The sequence below is a fragment of the Centropristis striata genome, chromosome 8 (assembly GCF_030273125.1).
Source record: "Centropristis striata isolate RG_2023a ecotype Rhode Island chromosome 8, C.striata_1.0, whole genome shotgun sequence".
NCBI classification, from domain to species: Eukaryota; Metazoa; Chordata; class Actinopteri; order Perciformes; family Serranidae; genus Centropristis; species Centropristis striata.
In genome coordinates, this window is record NC_081524.1 from 38493832 (window position 1) to 38513721 (window position 19890).

At 37.0% G+C, this 19890-nt stretch overlaps 2 protein-coding genes across 3 annotated transcripts in view; one reads left to right on the forward strand and one right to left on the reverse strand.

The window, feature by feature from the left end:
• LOC131975753 (trypsin-3) overlaps positions 1–19890 on the forward strand; it is a 641927-nt gene that overhangs the window by 344734 nt on the left and 277303 nt on the right. The window lies entirely within an intron of this gene.
• Positions 1–19890, reverse strand: part of ptprub (protein tyrosine phosphatase receptor type Ub) — a 297634-nt gene that overhangs the window by 146125 nt on the left and 131619 nt on the right. For both annotated transcript variants that reach the window (XM_059338459.1, XM_059338458.1), the window contains exon 3: positions 14530–14801. In XM_059338459.1, coding sequence (XP_059194442.1) covers positions 14530–14801 — 272 coding nt within the window. The remainder of the gene's footprint in view (positions 1–14529; positions 14802–19890) is intronic.

Below are 19890 nucleotides of genomic sequence, written 5' to 3' on the forward strand. Positions count from 1 at the left end.
GAACACTCAGCTAACCTCCTTCTGCCAGAGACAATTTTCCTGTTTGTTCCCACACTGCAAAAAAAGCCAACTTGAATTTTTTGGGCCTAAAACAGTGATTTAAGTTGGTAAAACTTGGGAATATAAATTATTGACATTTAGGGCAATAATGTAAGTTAGCACAACAAAGGAAGCCAGTTGTCTGCTCAAAAACAAGTTGGTGAGTTGTTGTTACTTATATCTTTAAGTTGGGGTTCAAAACAAGGGACAATAGTTCTGATAACTCTTATTTCTTTGTTGTGAAATGCAGGAAATCGGTTAAATTCTGTCATTAGCGAAAGCTAGCGGCTAACTGATGCTAGCGGCTAACTGATGCTAGTGGCAAACTGATGCTAGCGGGGCTGCTTGTTACAGCGACAAGAGTAGCCATTAGCGTATCAATGCTAACTCAAAATTGTGGTCGCAACATTAGCTGACATTTCATAGCAGCGTTACAATCGTCACATTGCAGAAGTTAGCAGAAGTAAGGATTAAAAGTTATTACAGTGTTAATTTATAAGTTAGTACAATTTACAGTTGAGTTGACAAAAATCTGAATTCAGAGTTGAGCAAACTCAAAAGCAAAACTTAAAATATTTAGTTTAATTGTCCAACTTAAAATGTAAAATCGAAGTTTGTTGCCTTGAAATTTTGAGTTCACCCAACTTTTCTTTTTTTGCAGTGCAGACGCTGCTGGAACCTGAGCCGGAAGAAGCCATCACTTTTAAAAAGCCATATTAACATTTCCTCTTTTCATCAATTCCACTTTTCCCTCTATATTTCAAGTGGTCTATTTTCTTTAAAAGCCTGTACAGGATCCTCTTCTTTCATTTTACTCTTTCTATCCTTCAATTTTTCATTGTCTTTCTTTATTTCCTTCGCTGTCCATCTTTTTTCTCTTGCCGCCTTCCTTCCCTCCCTCCTATTGTGCACCTGCCAAAACACACAATATTTACAGCAATGATAAAAGCGCAATATCCTTCAATATATTGACCCGAATTAGCTGTGTAAGCACACACCGCCTTGCCATTAGATTAACGCCAAAATTAGCCTGAAACACTGATTAGGTTTAATGGTATACAAGGAAGAGAAAAAAAAATGTCTTGAAAGTCTAATTGAAGGTGTTATTACTCTCTGCTGAGCTAAAACACTCAATAAGAGATTGATTACTGGTTAATCCTCAGTCTTCTTAGCCATTAGGAGAAGAGGTTATTAAGAGGAGACAATCGGAGCATTTGTTTCAATAAACAACCTTCCCACATTTTTATTGAAAGCCACTTTCCCAATGAAACTTTCTATAAGCCTGTACTTTATTCTAATGAATGCCTACTTTACTTCCAAAAGATTTTTGTTTTTTTAAACGCAGGAATCATCTTCTGAAGAGAAAAAATAAAAGTGTGACATGCAGTGATTTATGACTGATATAAAATGCACATTAGGAGAACATATTACATTACCCTCCAATATTGGCTTTTAGAAGCAATTGTAATGTATACAAATCGAGAAATGATTTATCTTGCCCTATAAAGCAGCTTCTACCTTTTCCACTCCAGTCAGGAGACACCATTAGACACAGAGGGCTTTCACTCACCATTAGATGCAGTCATAGATAAATAACTCCTTAAATATTCACAGACAAAAGGTCACGTGCTGAAGTAAATCTGTTCGGGTGGAAAATGCCAAAGGATAACAGTCTGTGTCTGAGAGTACGGTTTAAATCTTTGGAATCTCAATTTGCTCTCTACAGTATTTCACAAAAGCCTTTTCCATAGCCACGGGCTCAGCTTGCAGGACTCTCAGCAGGCTGCTGTGGGGGAAATAGGAGATGTTATCAGACAAAGCCGAGACATGAGGATTCTCATTTACAAGTCTTTGATGTGCCAAACACTATCTAACTTGTTCCCCTTTTTTTTTTTTAAGAAATGAGTGTAATAAGTAAACAAGATGGCGTCATGGGAAACGTTATGAAGTGGGCTGGTCTGATTTAAAAGGTCAGGATTTGATAATCAAATTTGTTCATCTACAATGTTTCTTCGTCTTTAGAAATTGAAAATGTTGGGGAATATGATTGTTTGGTGTAAAAATGTTCAAACCAGTGATATGAAGCCAAACACATGATCCGTAGGCTTAATTCACCACTAAGTGAAATACCACTTGACTCAGCAGCTGCTCCTGAGTGGAACATAATGGGACTGAGAGCCCGAGAATGTGAGTGACTGCAGTTCACTTGGCAGTGGCGGCAATGCACCTTTAAGCTGGGTTGCCAACCACCAATAAACTCTACAGATAGTGAAGTGGCACCACAATTCTTCAGCTTCATATCCAAAATATTGCCGTACTGGCACAGTTGTAGTGGCCATGGCAGCCTGCAAGTCAAAGTATCCTTGGGCAAGACACTGAGGCTACGTTTACACGAGGACGGTCTGAACAGAAGACGCAAAAGTGGCGTCGCGTCTTCACTTTTTATTCCTCGTTTAGACGAGCATTTTCGTTCGATTGTATGCAGCCAGGCGGCATCACTTAAAGCCATAAGAGCATCTTTGGGCATGCAGAAGTTTTCACGCCACACATTTTCATCAGCTACTCCTTCCACAAAGTTCTCCACCATCACTAGATCTCCCAGGTCTCGTTCACAGCCGTCTGGCTCGCCTCCGACCAATTGCTGCATCCAGAATGTGATGGAGGTAATTCCAGATCCTTCTCTGTTCACTAATACTATCTGTACATATCCTGTACATTTGGTGGAAAGACTCCTGTAAGTTTATTAGAGCTGCCAGAGCAGCTTGAAGGTCCCACCATGGAAATAATCCCACGTTTGTTTATTTCCTGTACTGGAGCATGTATGTGACGTAAACACATACGTGACGTGAGCAGATCAGATCAGAGTTTTGTGTCTTGGCATTGTAGACGACACGCTACGGAGGAGCGGATTCAACTTTTCAACTTTGGAAGGTGGTTTCAGATTTTTGCGTTTTTAAGCCCCAAAAATGCCGTCACCGTCTAAACGAAAGGCACTTCTGATAAAATATTTTGTCGTTTTTACCCGCAAGCGTCCTCGTGTAAACGGGGCCTGAATCCTAAATTGCTCCGATTCATCAGTGTTTGAATCAATTCCTGATGGTGGCAGGTGGCACTATTAAGAGAAGCCTCAGCCACCAGAGTGAGTGAGCACCGTCTGTAGTAAAAAATGCTTTGAGTGGTCGCAAAGACTAGAAAATCACTATATAAGTGCCGTCCATTTACCATTTAAGACCAAGCAGCTCCAGGTCTGAAAACTGAAGCCAGTGCAGCAGTGCCTTAAGCCTGCATTCTTTCCAATAGCCAGCAGGGGGCGACTGTTTATGGCAAGAAGAAGTCTGATTGTACAGACGTCTATGAGAAGATGATCCTACTTCTCACTTGATTTATGATTTCAGTAAACATGTTCCTAATGACTTTATCGTCTCAATCGCTAGTTTCACGTCTCCTTCAATGTAGCATGATGTTCATTTTGTACGTTTTTATCCCATTTAGAGTAAAATACACGATAAAGCAGGGTATGCTTTCGGGCTTTGCTTTGCTACCACAACACATTGTGTGTGTCTCTTTTTAGACCTTTAACCCTCTCAGTGTGTTTTCAGTTTGTGGAAGTTGAGTGTAACATTAACATTAATACTCTGCCCAAAGGTTAAAAAAACAACAAAAAAACCCTGAACTAGAGTTAACCGATTAACAAATGATACATGTTCATTATTTTGTGGAAATATAAGTTGCTGTTTTTTTACGGGGGGCATGTGCTGGATTATTTTTCAGCCGGGTGCAATGATTTCCTGATATTTTGTCATCACTGTGGGGGTACCACACTGCAAAAAAAGAAAAGTTGGGTGAACTCAAAATTTCAAGGCAACAAACTTCGATAAAATTTTAAGTTGGACAATTAAACTAAATATTTTAAGTTTTGTTTTTGAGTTTGCTCAACTCTGAATTTCTCTGGCACGATTGTAACGCCGCTATGAAATGTCAGCTAATGTTGTAGCCACAATTTTGAGTTAGCATTGATATGCTAATGGCTACTCTTGTAGCTGTAACAAGCAGCCCCGCTTGCATCAGTTAGCCGCTAGCATCAGTTAGCCGCTAGCTTTCGCTAATGACCGAATTTCACAACAAAGAAATAAGAGTTATCAGAACTATTGTCCCTTGTTGTGAACCCCAACTTAAAGATATAAGTAACAACAACTCACAAACTTGTTTTTGAGCAGACAACTGGCTTCCTTTGTTGTGCTAACTTACATTATTGCCCTAAATGTCAGTAATTTATATTTCCAAGTTTTACCAACTTAAATCACAGTTTTAGGCCAAAAAATACAAGTTGGCTTTTTTGCAGTGCAGCAGCTCTTTTTGTATGCATTCATGTGCATTTGACATGACGTGTGAGTATTAAGATTTCAATAATAAATCAACACTTTTTCTTGAAGCGATGATACCTACAACAGGGAGGTTGTAGCGAAAGAGGGGATGAATAATATAGGCAATATCAACATGTGGAAAAAGTAAAGCAAAGGCAGGAAAAAAAGCACGTCTGAAGAAGAATCTGACATTTGGAAGGAGACGAAGTCGAGAGAAGAAAGTGAGAGACGGTAAAGAGGGGAGGGGGACATGTCTCCTGCTCTAGTTGGCAGTCTTGGAGGGCTGGATAACATCTTTAATATTTGATAACAAGGTTCTCCAGATATTGCAAACACTTCTACCAATAAGAGGCAGAGAGAGAAATATGGCAATGTACACCAGGCACACACGACATCCTCAATCGAGTCATCTCAAGGTGATCTTGCTCTGTAGGATTTTCACCCCCAAAATCCATTGAACTCCAAATCCCATTTTCACGAGTGTGATAGGAGGAAGAGATGTGCGTGTAATGCTTGTCAATGCTGATATTAATATAAAGGGCATCCTGATCTGAGGAGAAGATTTGGGCAGATTTTTGGTTTTCAGCACATTCATTTTCTTCGTTTTGGTGATTATCAGAAAATTGCTTTCACTGTTTTTAATTACATTCCACAACGACATTTGCGAGACATAAACAGCGGCTGTGTCTGTAAACAAGGTATTTCATTTCATTACAGCTTGGATGGTGAAAGGGGCAACCTTGAGAGATATCTCACATCTGTATCCGTGCAGTGCAAAAGGCTACACTGACATTTTGTATCTATGTGCCATAGGCAAGGAACTGCAAGCTCTAATATGACCTGAAATCTAATAAGACGGAAAAACCTGCGGATTTGGAAACCGTCTCTGAAATGATGTGTGTTCTCCTGGGATTTATTTTACTTGGAGACAATGATAAGAAGTGCCTATTCTCCACCTCTGCTTCAAAAGAGTGCTTTGCTCGTTTAATGACAGGGTAAATCTGCCTGCCTATCACTTAAAAACCCAAAGTGATTGTATTAGACTTGCTATGGAGCTGATATAACCCACACCCTTTAGTATTTAAAGTCACACAAGCTGCAGCTAACGTGCTTTGGAACTAAAAGTCTCGGGTGAATTTAAAGAGACCTTTGTGGAAGCAAAGCAGCCTGTTACAGATTCCCACTGCTGGTTTTATATTAAGGTCCTTGTAAGAAGCATTAATTCAAGTATTAAATTATATATTTAACATTATAATGTGTTAATACAACTATTTAAGTGTGTATAACAGCATCATTAAGACAATAATTGAAAGATTAAAAACACTGTTTAAGTTAATAGAATGCTTTAGAGCCTTATGAGCTTCTTTTAGTTGTTTCGAGCAGCTATTCTCAACCTTGGGGTCCCGACCCCAATTGGGGTCGCGAGATGATTTCTGGGGGTCGCCAAATAATTTTGGAAGTCAGCTCTGTCTCCACTGTGTTTAAGTGTTCATGTGTTTTAGTCTGTTAATTAATTTAATGTCTTTTTTTGGTCATTTTGTGTTGTTTTTTTGTCATTTTGTGTCTTTTTTGGTAATTTTGTGTCTTTTTTTGGTCATTTTGTGTGGTTTTTTTGGTCATTTTGTGTGTTTTTTTGTGAGTTGTTTTTGTTGCTTTAGTAGGATTAATACCTACACTGTTATGCTTGTATTAGCAGTTATAAGCTCTAAAGTAAGAAGAATGCCTTAGTAAGGTTAATAAATCCATGCCATTTATAAGAAAGTCATGAAAGGTTTTTGTGCTTTACCACTAAAAAAGCGTATTGACACATTTAGTGCTTATTCAAGATGGGGGAGCTGCATGAATGTGTGGTAAAGTGTGAAATAAAGGATTTATTAACCTTATCAAGGCATTGCTCTCACTTTCAATTCGAGGAGCAGTACAATCGGGGTCACCATTTGTTAGAAAAATTGTATGAGGAAACCTTATACATTATTTTACATTATATAAACATTACTGTCAGCTAATTATATGAATAATAACTTAGAATATAAAGAATAAATAGGACTAAAACTAAGAGCTAAAACATCTACTATTTTTTACTCTACTTCTATTTTTTTTAAAGAATAATAAAAAAAAAGAATAGCTAACACCATTTCTAAATCTCGCCAAGCAGCATTTTCTGCATTATATTATATTGTGTGAAAAAAGTTTTTATAATGACACATATCAGACAGCATACTGATGCTGATAATTCTTTGATAGGCCAATATCGACCGATAATATCAGTCAACTCATTTTTGATTAACACATAACGTTGATAAGGATCTTATGAGGGGCTTTCTACTTATTAACGGTATTACAAGGACTTTAAAATAAAGTGATACCTCTGTTTCAATCTGTTTTTATCACAACACACTCAAGATGCTATTAAAGCAACCACTCTGCCTCACACCTCCCCAGTTAGCCTTTTCTGTTTAGTTTGTGTAACAGAGAGCAATGACGTGTTTCGAGGCAAGACCCTGTGTCATTCCGCAGTGATGAGCTTTTTGACTGCAGAGGGATTAGCAATGTAAGCTGTGGTAGATGGGACTTTGTGGGGGCAGTTTGTTTTGCTCTCTTTGTACTGAGAAGCAAGCCACGGCTGAGTGAAAGTAAAATGTGAAACGAGAGACGAAGGAAAGAGGAAACACTTTGATTCCTAGATACATTTTATCTAATGGTGCCAAAACGTGCCGACCAAATCCCCCAATATTAACAAATTTAATCCAACACATTTAAACACTGTGTTTCTCCCACACATGAGATAAAAGTGAGGTGATTAGCAGTATAAGCTGTTCTTTTAAAAGGCTGCACTGTCAATACTAATTTAAGTGCCCGTTTTCTTCTCCTGTACTGTTTGTCCTGCCGTCAGAGTCTTTTACTCCTCCTTATAAGCCCATTATAAGCCTCGTTCTCCTCACTGGAGCCTCACTGAAGGCCACAGCACAATTCTGACTCACCTATGTGCCTTCACTGTTTACTGGGTTGCTTACATGACCAAGAGACAAGAGAGTACACAACTCCACTGGGGGGAACAGGGAAGAGAACAGAGCTGAAAAGAAAACAGACTCAACACTCAAAGAGCAGGCAGGATAATACATGTTGTTATTGTATTCATGGTACACTGTAAAAAATGTTGTAGAAATTACAGTAAAACACTGTCAAATTGCGTCAGGAATGGGGCGTAAAATAAAAAATTGTGTATTACCGTAGTAGGCACTTTTAATTACCGTAAATCAAGGAATAGCACAATTTTGACTTTTACTGTCATGAACTGTAGGAAACGCACAGTTTTGCTGTAAAAATATAACATTTTCATGTAAAGTTAATGGAGATTTGCCATGATGTGTGAATGAATGACACAATTACCTTAAAAATAAGGAGAATATTCAGTCTAAATTAGTTTTTGCTGATATTTAAATTTACAGTAGAAAACCCCCTCACTGTATTTTTTACGGTGAAGTTCTGGCAACCACACTGCAAAAAAAGAAAAGTTGGGTGAACTCAAAATTTCAAGGCAACAAACTTCGATAACATTTTAAGTTGGACAATTAAACTAAATATTTTAAGTTTTGTTTTTGAGTTTGCTCAACTCTGAATTCAGATTTTTGTCAACTCAACTGTAAGTTGTACTAACTTATAATTTTACATTGTAATAACTTTTAATCCTTACTTCTGCTAACTTCTGCAATGTGCTGAACTGTAACGCCGCTATGAAATGTCAGCTAATGCTGTGACCACAATTTTGAGTTAGCATTGATACGCTAATGGCTACTCTTGTAGCTGATACAAGCAGCGCCACTAGCATCAGGTAGCCGCTAGCTTTTGCTAATGAATTTCACCGCTTTCCCGCATTTCACAACAAAGAAATAAGAGTTATCAGAACTATTGTCCCTTGTTGTGAACCCCAACTTAAAGATATAAGTAACAACAACTCACCAACTTGTTTTTGAGCAGACAACTGGCTTCATTTGTTGTGCTAACTTACATTATTGCCTTAAATGTCAATAATTTATATTTCCAAGTTTTACCAACTTAAATCACTGTTTTAGGCCAAAAAATACAAGTTGGCTTTTTTGCAGTGCACAGCTGCCGGTAATTTACTGTAAATTTAACAGATTATTTTTTTACAGTGTGTCCTGATGTGGCTATAGGGCAGAATGATGGTTCGGGAGTGACCACAGCTCAGCTTTCACTGCATCCACATCCATTATAGGAGCAACAGCTATTTAATACATTCAATAGGTGTATTGTAAAAGCAGTGATTCACACTGAAAATGCCAAGAAATGAAAAAAATCAGACTGTGAGGACCTCATTATTTGTTGTACAATCGAGCTAAGGAACAGTTTCTCCTGCAGGGGTCCGTGCAGATCTGTTTACGAGGGCAAAGTTTAAGAGAAGGTGTGACTGGCAGCAGCACTGATTAGTGGAGCTCGCAGGCCTCTTGTATACTGATTTGTAGCTGAGATGACACATGAAAATATGCTTTATTAATAGCCAAAGTGTGTGGGCTCACTCCACTAAGATCTGTATTTTTCACATCAAAGCTTTATTTCAAAGAAGTTTTCTACAAATCTGAGAGTCCCTTATGCTAACTGTCAATGTTCTCATCTTCATATCAATTAGTGAAAAAGACTTAAAAAAGACATACAAATCATTTTGTCAGCTAGGATTCAAATGAAATTTTAGCATTTCAGGAAATATATGGGTGGTTGACATGAAAAAAAGAATAATTCAAAAATATATGTCCAGCCAGCAAATAGTCCAGCCCATAACCCTCTCTGATACACAACTTGTACTTCTTACAACACAGCTTTAAGGATTAAACAAATCCAATATGATGTGTTAATTAATGAGTTTCAGAGATGTTTTTTTTCCCTTTAGACGGAGCCAGGCTAACTGTCTTCCCTTGACTTTATGCTAAGCTACGCTAACATTTCCTAGCGCTAAGTTCCTATTTGGCATACAGATATGAGAGATTTAAAAACAATCTTCTCATGGTGCAACTAAGTACATTTATTAAAGTACTGTGCCCAAGTACAAATTCAAGGTATTTGTATTTTACTTGAGTATTTCTATTTTATATGTCTATGCCATTACATCAAGATCTGTATTTTTCACATCAAAGCTTTATTTCAAAGAAGTTTTCTACAAATCTGAGAGTCCCTTATGGTAACTGTCAATGTTCTCATCTTCATATCAATTACTGAAAAAGACTTAAAAAAGACATAAAAATCATTTTGTCAGGATTCAAATGAAATTTTAGCATTTCAGGAAATATATGGGTGGTTGACGTGAACTCAAATTCAAAGTGAAAAAAAGAATAATTCAAAAATATATGTCAAATGACATACAATTATATATTCCCTTATATGTGAATAATTCAAAAGTGAATATGTCCATTTCTAATTCTTCATATATTTAGCATATTATTATTAACTTTTTGGTGTGGTAGTCCTAAAATGTGTCCACCGGTGCAACAAAATAAAGAATGTCATTATTTAATTCAGAGAATGTTGGACAGATAAGATAGATCAGCCCAAGGCATATTAGTTATGAATATTTTTATCAATTTACATTATTTTCAATGATCAATCAATGTAAATTGATAAAAATATTCAGATCAATACTTAAACTGCTTTGTACCAAAGGACTACCTTAAGACGACCAGTTCCAACACTGCACGGAAATAGTAATATTAAGAAAATATTTGAGACAGAACTGATCTGTCCATTTTTGAATTCTTTTCATGTCTTTGTAAGTCATTTTGTGTCTTTTTTTGGTAATTTTGTGTCTTTTTTTAGTCATTTTGTGTCTTTTTTTGTCATTTTGTGTCTTTTTTTGGTCATTTTGTGTCTTTTTTTAGTCCTTTAGTCCAACATAAAATGTGATTTTGAATCTTTTTTTTACTTTCAAAACACTATCATGCTCAATAAAGAATTTTAAATGTTGCAAATGTGCATTAATTTCAGAGTACACTGAGACATTAAACTGCATCATTTTCAATTAAATTCTGGAAAAGTTGGTCATGTTCAAAACAGAATATTTGCATAGTTGAAGAACGATACTCATTGTTTGCAGATGGATTAGATGTAGAAGAAGGAACTGCATATTAAAACATTAATTTTAATGAAATATTATCAAATTTTAGTAATATTTGTCACTGGGAACACAAAAATTGAGCGTCACGTCAACTTCCCATATCTATTCATTTTCTTGCTGAGACGTAGAAGAGGAGAAACCAGAGATACGAGGTGAGAGCGAGGTGGTTATTAGCTGAGCTAAGCAGAAGGACTGGAAACATAAGAAAACAACTTTCTAAAGATTAAAGAGAAAACCGCTGATGCCTTTAAAGCTCGCTTATCAACACATTGTATCTAGTCTGCAGAGCACACAGTGTCAAACTGACTCCAGGAAGTAACTGCACCCAGCCAGCAAATAGTCCAGCCCATAACCCTCTCTGATACACAACTACTAGTTGTTTTAAGGATTAAACAAATCCAATATGATGTGTTAATTAATGAGTTTCAGAGATGATTTTTTTCCCTTTAGACCAGGGGTGTCAAACTCAAATACACAATGGGCCAAAATTTAAAACTTGAATAAAATCGCGGGCCAACATTGAACAAATAAACCTTTTAATATATACCAAACATGTTTTGCTTTAACATTAAATATGGAACCAGCAACGCTTATAAAAATACAATATATAACTAAATAGTGCAGACATGCAAAATCAAATTTCAAATAAAAAACACATCAATGTCATTAATTTATTAAATAAAAATTAAATAAAAATCGTATGCTTCTTTTCTATTTGCATCCTTCTGATTTAAATATCAAAATAAACTTTTTTAACAGGTTAATAAATTCTGCCTTTCTTTTCTCCATTTTTGGGAAGGGGTAGCTGGGAGACAGCTCTAGCTTGAGGTTGCTATGACGACTGTCACAGAGGAGCGTTTCTGGGTCCTGTCCTGATTGACGCGCCAAAACAACAGCAGGGCATTGTGGGATTTGTAGTATTAGCTGTAAATGCGCCGTATAATACCGGCGGGTCAGCTTTTATAGTACAATAATAAGATAATAATTTGGTATTGCCTCTCGGGCCAAATAAAGACTTTGACACCCCTGGTCTAATGGTTCCTTCACATATAAAGTCTGGTGGACTCGGTGTGATTTAGTGGTGAAGTTGCAACATTGTTGCATTTTTCATTTGGTTTGGTTTTTTCCCACACTGTGCCTTATCAAGCGCATCAAGCTTTGAAAACAAATGTCCTGCTGTTTACACTGTGCTTCGTCTATTGGACAGAAAATGTGACGGAAAGAGAAAAGAGATGCCACTTTTTTGAAGCAAGTTGCAGACTTTAATGCATTGTTGGTGGAGTATTTAACTTTTATGTGGCATTGATCCGCTGTGTGATTTAATCCATTAGCCACCATTCTGTCGCTAATATTTGAAGACTTCATTGTTTTTGTGTGTGTTCTGTGATTGTCATGTCACTTGATATCATATTTAAAATGTTGGTTTGTTTTTTGGCTGTTCAACTTTATTTGTTTATATCTGTAACCATAGCAACCTAGAGGTGGTGCATTCTGGGAATCAGGAAGTGGAGGCTGCCATGTGCTGTGATCAGCTGCGGACGTGTGACCTCTCAGTCGTCAGCTTCGCCTTTCTCGCCTTTCTTTCTTTCCTTTCTGCTAAAGCAACGTTTTTTTCACAAATTCTCAAGTAAATTTCATGAAAATAACAAAGCTGTGTCCTGGAGTTTCTTGGGAGTGTTAAGCTGAGTGGAACATAGTCCATGACAGTGATCCTGAAGTGTCTTTACTTCATCATTACACCATTTCTGCCTCAAAAGACATTTTTCCTGCTACTACCTTGCCTGGTGTTGATTCTAAAACTTCGACACAAATTCAACCCAGAACTCTGTTTCAGGCGGACCAAACAGCTCAAGTGTAAAAGACTTCTGGGATCTTTTTTTAATAAAACTAAATAAACTCAATGTTACTGTGGTCAAAGTGCCTAAGCGTTCAAAAGATTAATCAATACTTCTTCATTTTATAATAATATTTCTCTCTAATGAAAATAAAGCTTGCAAGACTTTTTGTATATCCTTGTGCACGGGCCAAATCAGCAAAACTTCCTCAAAGATGTTTGTGTTTGTGTACGTGCAGTACACTGGAAGTCTGATAGTTTTATTATTTTCAGATTATGTGATGTTGGTGGAACAGTGTCAGCCTACATCTACCCCCCTGTTTATACAGAGGACTATCTTTTACATAGTGAAGGTCAGATCTCGCAGAGCCGAATGGAATTTAATTAAGTCGGGGGGGATTGACAGTTCTTGATAAAATGCACACTAGTCAACTTAATTGCTTTTTGACAGCTCCGCAGAGTTTGCAGAAAAAAGAAATTGGATTAATAGATGGATATCCCCCGTGTTCACCTGACTGTGCCATCTACAGACCACAGCACCAACACTAGATGCCAGTCAGTGTCAGTCGACTATAAGTAGGCAACGAAACGCCGTGCAAATTGTTGGAGACGGTTGAATGCACAGTACACACACACACACACACAGTACACAGTACACAGGCCTCAGAGGGGGAAATCTCTACCAAGCATGCCCACCAGAGACCCAGTTAGAGCCCTGGAGCACTAACGTTGGCTACATTCACAAGGGAATCAATGCTAATTAAATTGCAAATGCAAGTAATTAACACCAGATTCACCTCGAGGCTAAAATGAGTGGTGATCAACAGAGCCTTACTATGTACCGTTCTTCAGCTGAACAAGATGTCGGTCCATGGGTCTGCAGATCTTAATCACCAAAATGAAACCTCTCTCCGCTGATCAGCTCCTCATGTCAGAGGAGCATCTCGTTCCATTAACACAGGGGTGTCAAACTCTGGCCCGCGGGCCAAATTTGGCCCGCAGTGTGATTTTATTTGGCCCGCGAGGCAATACCAAATTATTATCTTATTATTGTACTATAAAAGCTGACCCGTCGGTATTATACGGCGCATTTACCGCTAATACTACAAATCCCACAATGCCCTGCTGTTGTTTGGGCGCGTCAATCAGGACAGGACCCAGAAACGCTCCTCTTTATATGGAACCAGCAACGCTTATAAACATACAATATATAACTAAATAGTGCAGACATGCTAAATCAAATTTAAAATAAAAAACACATCAATGTCATTAATTTATTAAATAAAAAATAAATAAAAATCGTATGCCTCTTTTCTATTTGCATCCTTCTGATTTAAATATCAAAATAAACTTTTTCAACAGGTTAATAAATTCTGCCTTTCTTTTCGCCATTTTTGGGAAGGGGTAGCTGGGAGACAGCTCTAGCTTGAGGTTGCTATGACGACTGTCACAGAGGAGCGTTTCTGGGTCCTGTCCTGATTGACGCGCCAAAACAACAGCAGGGCATTGTGGGATTTGTAGTATTAGCTGTAAATGCGCCGTATAATACCGGCAGGTCAGCTTTTATAGTACAATAATAAGCAACATGATCTCACAGAAATCCGTGAAATAGCCACGGAATTGCTCAAATTTCCGTGAAACTGACACGGATTTCGCTACAATGCAAGTTAATGACAGTCATATCCCGTGGCTATTCCAACATACAAAGTGATTATGTACATTCACTGCGTGAATATTTAGAAAATAAAACATATATTTCTCGCTAGAAATGTGATCAAAATCCATTTTTATGCAGAAACTAAGTCAAAATATTGATTTTTTCACTAAAAATGAGAGAACTGTCCGCCATGTTTTTTGTTCTGACCGCCGGGACCTTGAAAGTCACGTGACTTGGAACAAACCAATAGGAACAAATATCCATGGAATAGCCACGGGATATGACTGTCATTAACTTGCATTGTAGCGAAATCCGTGTCAGTTTCACGGAAATTTGAGCGATTCTGTGGCTATTCCACGGATTTTGAGTTAAGCGAAATCCGTGGCTATTTCACAGATTTCTGTGAGACCAGGTTTGACACCCCTGCATTAACACATCATGACATCTAAGATAAACCATTTACGCCGTCACGTAATGAATCCCGAGCTGAAAGTGTTTTTTGAGTGTGTACCTGGTATTCGTTGGGCCAGAATGTGCTGACAGCCAGCTCCACCTGGTGCCACTGCTTGGCGTGAGACCCTGAAGTGTTCCACACCGGGCTGCCCACCGGACCGCCGTTGACTCGTACGTACGCCCTCAGGGCCCCGGGACTGTGGCCATCGCGGCTGTACAGGAAGTAGCTGAACTGGACGCAGTGCGTGTCGTTTTCACTCAGCGTCTGCAGGTTCAGCTGAGCACGGTGACCCACGGCATGCTGGGAGGAATTCACCAACATATAGGACCCTGGAAGGAGCAGAAGAAATGCATGTTATAGATAGATAGATATACTTTATTTATCCCAAGCTGGGAAATTACAGAATTATTATTGTTAACGTTATGTCTTTTTTGTCATTTTGTGTCTTTTTTTGGTCATTTTGTGTCTTTCTTGGTCATTTTGTGTCTTTTTTTTTTGTCTTTTTGTGTCTTTTTTTGGTCATTTTGTGTCTTTCTTGGTCATTTTGTGTCTATTTTTGATCACTTTGTGTCTTTTTTTAGTAATTTGTGTCTTTCTTGGTCATTTTATGTCTTTTTTGGGTCATTTTGTGTCTTTCTTTTTTTTTTTGGTCATTTTGTGTCTTTCTTGGTCATTTTGTGTCTTTTTTTGGTCATTTTGTGTCTTTTTTTGGTCATTTTGTGTCTTTCTTGGTCATTTTGTGTCTTTTTTTGGTCATTTTGTGTCTATTTTTGATCACTTTGTGTCTTTTTTTAGTCATTTGTGTGTTTTTTGGTTATTTTGTGTATTTTTTGGTCATTTTGTGTCTTTCTTGGTCATTTTGTGTCTTTTTTTGGTCATTTTGTGTCTTTTTTTTGTCATTTTGTGTCTTTTTTTTGGTCATTTTGTGTCTTTTTTTTGGTCATTTTGTGTCGTTTTTTTGGTCATTTGTGTGTTTTTTGGTTATTTTGTGTATTGTTTGGTCATTTTGTGTCTTTCTTGGTCATTTTGTGTCTTTTTTTTGGTCATTTTGTGTCTTTTTTTGGTCATTTTGTGTCTATTTTTGATCACTTTGTGTCTTTTTTTAGTCATTTGTGTGTTTTTTGGTTATTTTGAGTATTGTTTGGTCATTTTGTGTCTTTTTTTGGTCATTTTGTGTCTTTTTTTAGTCATTTTGTGTCTTTTTTGGGTGATCTGAACTGTGCGTGTGAGATTGTGTTCAATGAGCGGGGGTCGTGGACAACATGTTAAATTAGGGGTCGCGACTCAAAAAGGTTGAGAACTACTGGTCTATTGGACAGAAAATGTGACAGAAAGAGATGCCACTTTTTTCAAGCAAGTTTTGTGTCTTTCTTTGTCATTTTGTGTCTTTTTTTTGGTCATTTTGTGTCTTTTTTTTGGTCATTTCTTATAGTTATTTATAGTATTACAACTTTAGGGGTCACCACTACAGGTTCTGCCATCTGTTTACATTCTCATACTTGTTGCCCGTTTCCTGTTGCTTCAGGGAACGACTCGTGTTCAGAAGGTTATAAAGTCAGGATGAAGCTGAAGCCAATTTAACTTTGTGTCAACTGGAAGCTATGTCATCCTTAAAACAAATCACTGTGTTCCCTCTACACCAGCTGTCATACATGCGTCAGAAACAGACGTCATCCACTAGTTGTGGCAGTGAAACATGCATTTTAAAAAGTTAACAAGCTACTAAAATGCCTGCGGTGTCAAAGCATTTTAAATTGGAAATTGAAAGCAGCCAAACAGACATTTGCACTGCATCTGCAATGCCCGTCTTCCCACAGGCGTTTAATAATTTTTTAGTCGGTGTGGTTTTTATTCATGGGTTTTCTGTTTTCTAAAGATATTTATGGTATTTTACTATTTATTTAGTGTTGTTTTTTTGGTTTTGAAACGACCATTGAAGGAGACGTAATATACTACCAGTGTACACAAGATTTACATATCAAGAAGGGCAGAAGACACTAATTTTAAAGTGATTATTAAGTCATCCGGCTAACCTAACACTATGTAAATCAATTATTAAAGGATAGAAATAACTATGATGAAATTCAGAACAAGGGGAATATGTAAAAATGTATCCCAAATGACTACAAAAGAGAACAGATTACTTACAGCAGTCTATATAATGTGAAAGTGTTTCAAGGTTTAACAGATAACTGGTGGAGGTTTGTTTGTGAGCCACTGAAGGATTTTTGTGAAGCAGACTCATATGAACCAAGGCAAACATGTCACAAAGGAACAAATCTGCTTTTAACCACTCTAAGCAGGGTGAATCCACAAGGAAGAAAAATGAAAGTATTCTTCCATAACTCATTGTTGTGTAGGCGGTTGATAATTTGTGTCTTTTTTTTGTTATTTTGTGTCTTTTTTTGGTCATTTTGTGTCTTTTTTAAATAATTTTGTGGTCATTTTGTGCCTTTTTTGATCATTTTGTGTCTTTTTATAGTCATTTTGTGGGTTTTTTTTGTCATTTTGTGTCCTTTTTTTGTCATTTTGTGCCTTTTTTAAATCATTTTGTGGTCAATTTGTGCCTTTTTTGTCATTTTTTGTATTTTTTTTGTTGTTAATTTTGTGTCTTTTTTGTCATTTTGTGTCTTTTTTGGGTCATTTTGTGTCTTTCTTGGTAATTTTGTGTCTTTTTTTGGTCATTTTGTGTCTATTTTTGATCACTTTGTGTCTTTTTTTGTCATTTTGTGTGTTTTTGTTTATTTTGTGTCTTTTTTTGGTCATTTTGTGTCTTTTTTTAGTCTTTTTGTGTCTTACCAGTGTACACTGTGTGTATCATGTAGTAAGATTTAGATAGCTATACTTTATTTATCCCAAGCTGGGAAATTACAGGAAATTACATATCAAGAAGGGCAGAAGACACTAATTTTAAAGTGACTATTAAGTCATTCAGCTAACCTAACACCAACCCAAATCATGTAAATCTATTACTAAAGGATAAAAATAACTATGATGCAATTCAGAAGAAGGGAAATATGTAAAGATGTATCCCAAATGACTACAAAAGAGAACAGATTACTTACAGCAGTCTATATAATGTGAAAGTGTTTCAAGGTTTAACAGATAACTGGTGGAGGTTTGTTTGTGAAGGATTTTTGTGAAGCAGACTCATATGAACCAAGGCAAACATGTCACAAAGGAACAAATCTGCTTTTAACCACTCTAAGCAGGGTGAATCCACAAGGAAGAAAAATGAAAGTATTCTTCCGTAACTCATTGTTGTGTGGGCGGTTGATAATTTGTGTCTTTTTTTTGTAATTTTTGTGGTCATTTTGTGCCTTTTTTGCTCATTTTGTGTCTTTTTTTAGTCATTTTGTGGGTTTTTTTGGTCATTTTGTGTCCTTTTTTTTGGTCATTTTGTGCCTTTTTTAAATCATTTTGTGGTCAATTTGTGCCTTTTTTGTCATTTTTCGTAATTTTTTTTGTTAATTTTGTGTCTTTTTTGTCATTTTGTGTCTTTTTGGGTCATTTTGTTTCTTTCTTGGTCATTTTGTGTCTATTTTTGATCACTTTGTGTCTTTTTTTGTCATTTTGTGTGTTTTTGTTTATTTTGTGTCTTTTTTTTGTCATTTTGTGTCTTTTTTTAGTCTTTTTGTGTCTTTTTTTGGTCATTTTGTTTCTTTTTTGGGTGATCTGAACTGTGCGTGTGAGATTCTGTTCAGTGAGCGGGGGTCGTGGACAACATACATGTTAAATTGGGGGTCGCAACTCAAAAAGGTTGAGAACTACTGGTCTATTGGACAGAAAATGTGACAGAAAGAGATGCCACTTTTTTTAAGCAATTTGCTTTATTTACTGTTGTTTTTTTGGTTTTGAAACGACCCATTGAAGGAGACGTAATATACTACCAGTGTACACTGTGTGTATCATGTAGTAAGATTTAGATAGATAGATAGATATACTTTATTTATCCCAAGCTGGGAAATTACAGGAAATTACATATCAAGAAGGGCAAAAGACACTCATTTTAAAGTGATTATTAAGTCATTCAGCTAACCTAACACCATGTAAATCAATTACTAAAGGATAGAAATAACTACGATGAAATTCAGAAGAAGGGAAATATGTAAAAATGTATCCCAAATGACTACAAAAGAGAACAGATTACTTACAGCAGTCTATATAATGTGAAAGTGTTTCAAGGTTTAACAGATAACTGGTGGAGGTTTGTTTGTGAGCCACTGAAGGATTTTTGTGAAGCAGACTCATATGAACCAAGGCAAACATGTCACAAAGGAACAAATCTGCTTTTAACCACTCTAAGCAGGGTGAATCCACAAGGAAGAAAAATGAAAGTATTCTTCCGTAACTCATTGTTGTGTGGGCGGTTGATAACCGGAAAAGAAATTTGCCTGTTGAATAAAAAAGACACATTCTGTGCTGGCTGAGGCGCTAGTGAATACTGGAGAGAAACACACAGAGAAGTGAGAGATGGAAGAAAAAAGGCAGACAGATTGAGCGAGAGAAAGAACCGATGGCAGTTTTCCCTCTGCAAGGTGACGCCGAGGTAGGAAACGAGATTCACAAAACCCCCCAAAGCCTCCTCTAATCAGGATAACATAACCCTATTGCCCTTTGCCTAGCATCTGTCCCGCCTTGAGTCTGTGCCCGCTAACGTGATTAGCACAACAATGTTGGGAGACCTTCCTGTGTACTCACATAATCAAGCCTGTTGTCTTTGTACTCCAAGGTCTTTCTGTTCTCAGTCAGAAATGAGCCCCAGAGAGCAGACAGTCACAGCCTTGGCGCCAGGTGTCCTGAAGACATTTATTCTCCACTCAGATGGAATAGCTTGTGAATGCTGAATTGCCAAACAGCGACTTCTCAACATCCCACACAGTGTGTACCTCTAAATTGGTTAGCATCCCCAAAACACACACTCCACTCCTCTTTCACACCTTAAAAACACAAGTACGACAAGTTATGAGGACAGAACTTTTATTGGCTCTTCAGGCTCAGTTGCTCCAACGAGCCAAGTTGCCGTTTACATCAATGTTAGACTCATATGTCGCCATATCATTGTACACAAAATGAACCCAGAATTTTGTCCATTTTTTAAACCTTTTCATGTCTTTAAGTGTCTTTGTAAGTCATTTTTTGGTAATTTTGTGTCTTTTTTTGTAATTTTTATGTCTTCTGTGTGTTTTTTTTTTGGTTATTCTGTCTTCTCATTTTGTGACTTTTTTGGTCATTTTGTGTCTTTTTTTGTTCAAACAATATCTCATTGTACACAAAATGAACCCAGAATGTGTACGTTGTATAATAGTTTAACTCTATGGAGTCTTATAGGGCTATTTTGTCCATTTTTGAATCCTTTTCATGTCTTTACGTGTCTTTGTAAGTCATTTTGTGTCTTTTTTGGTCATTTGTGTCTTT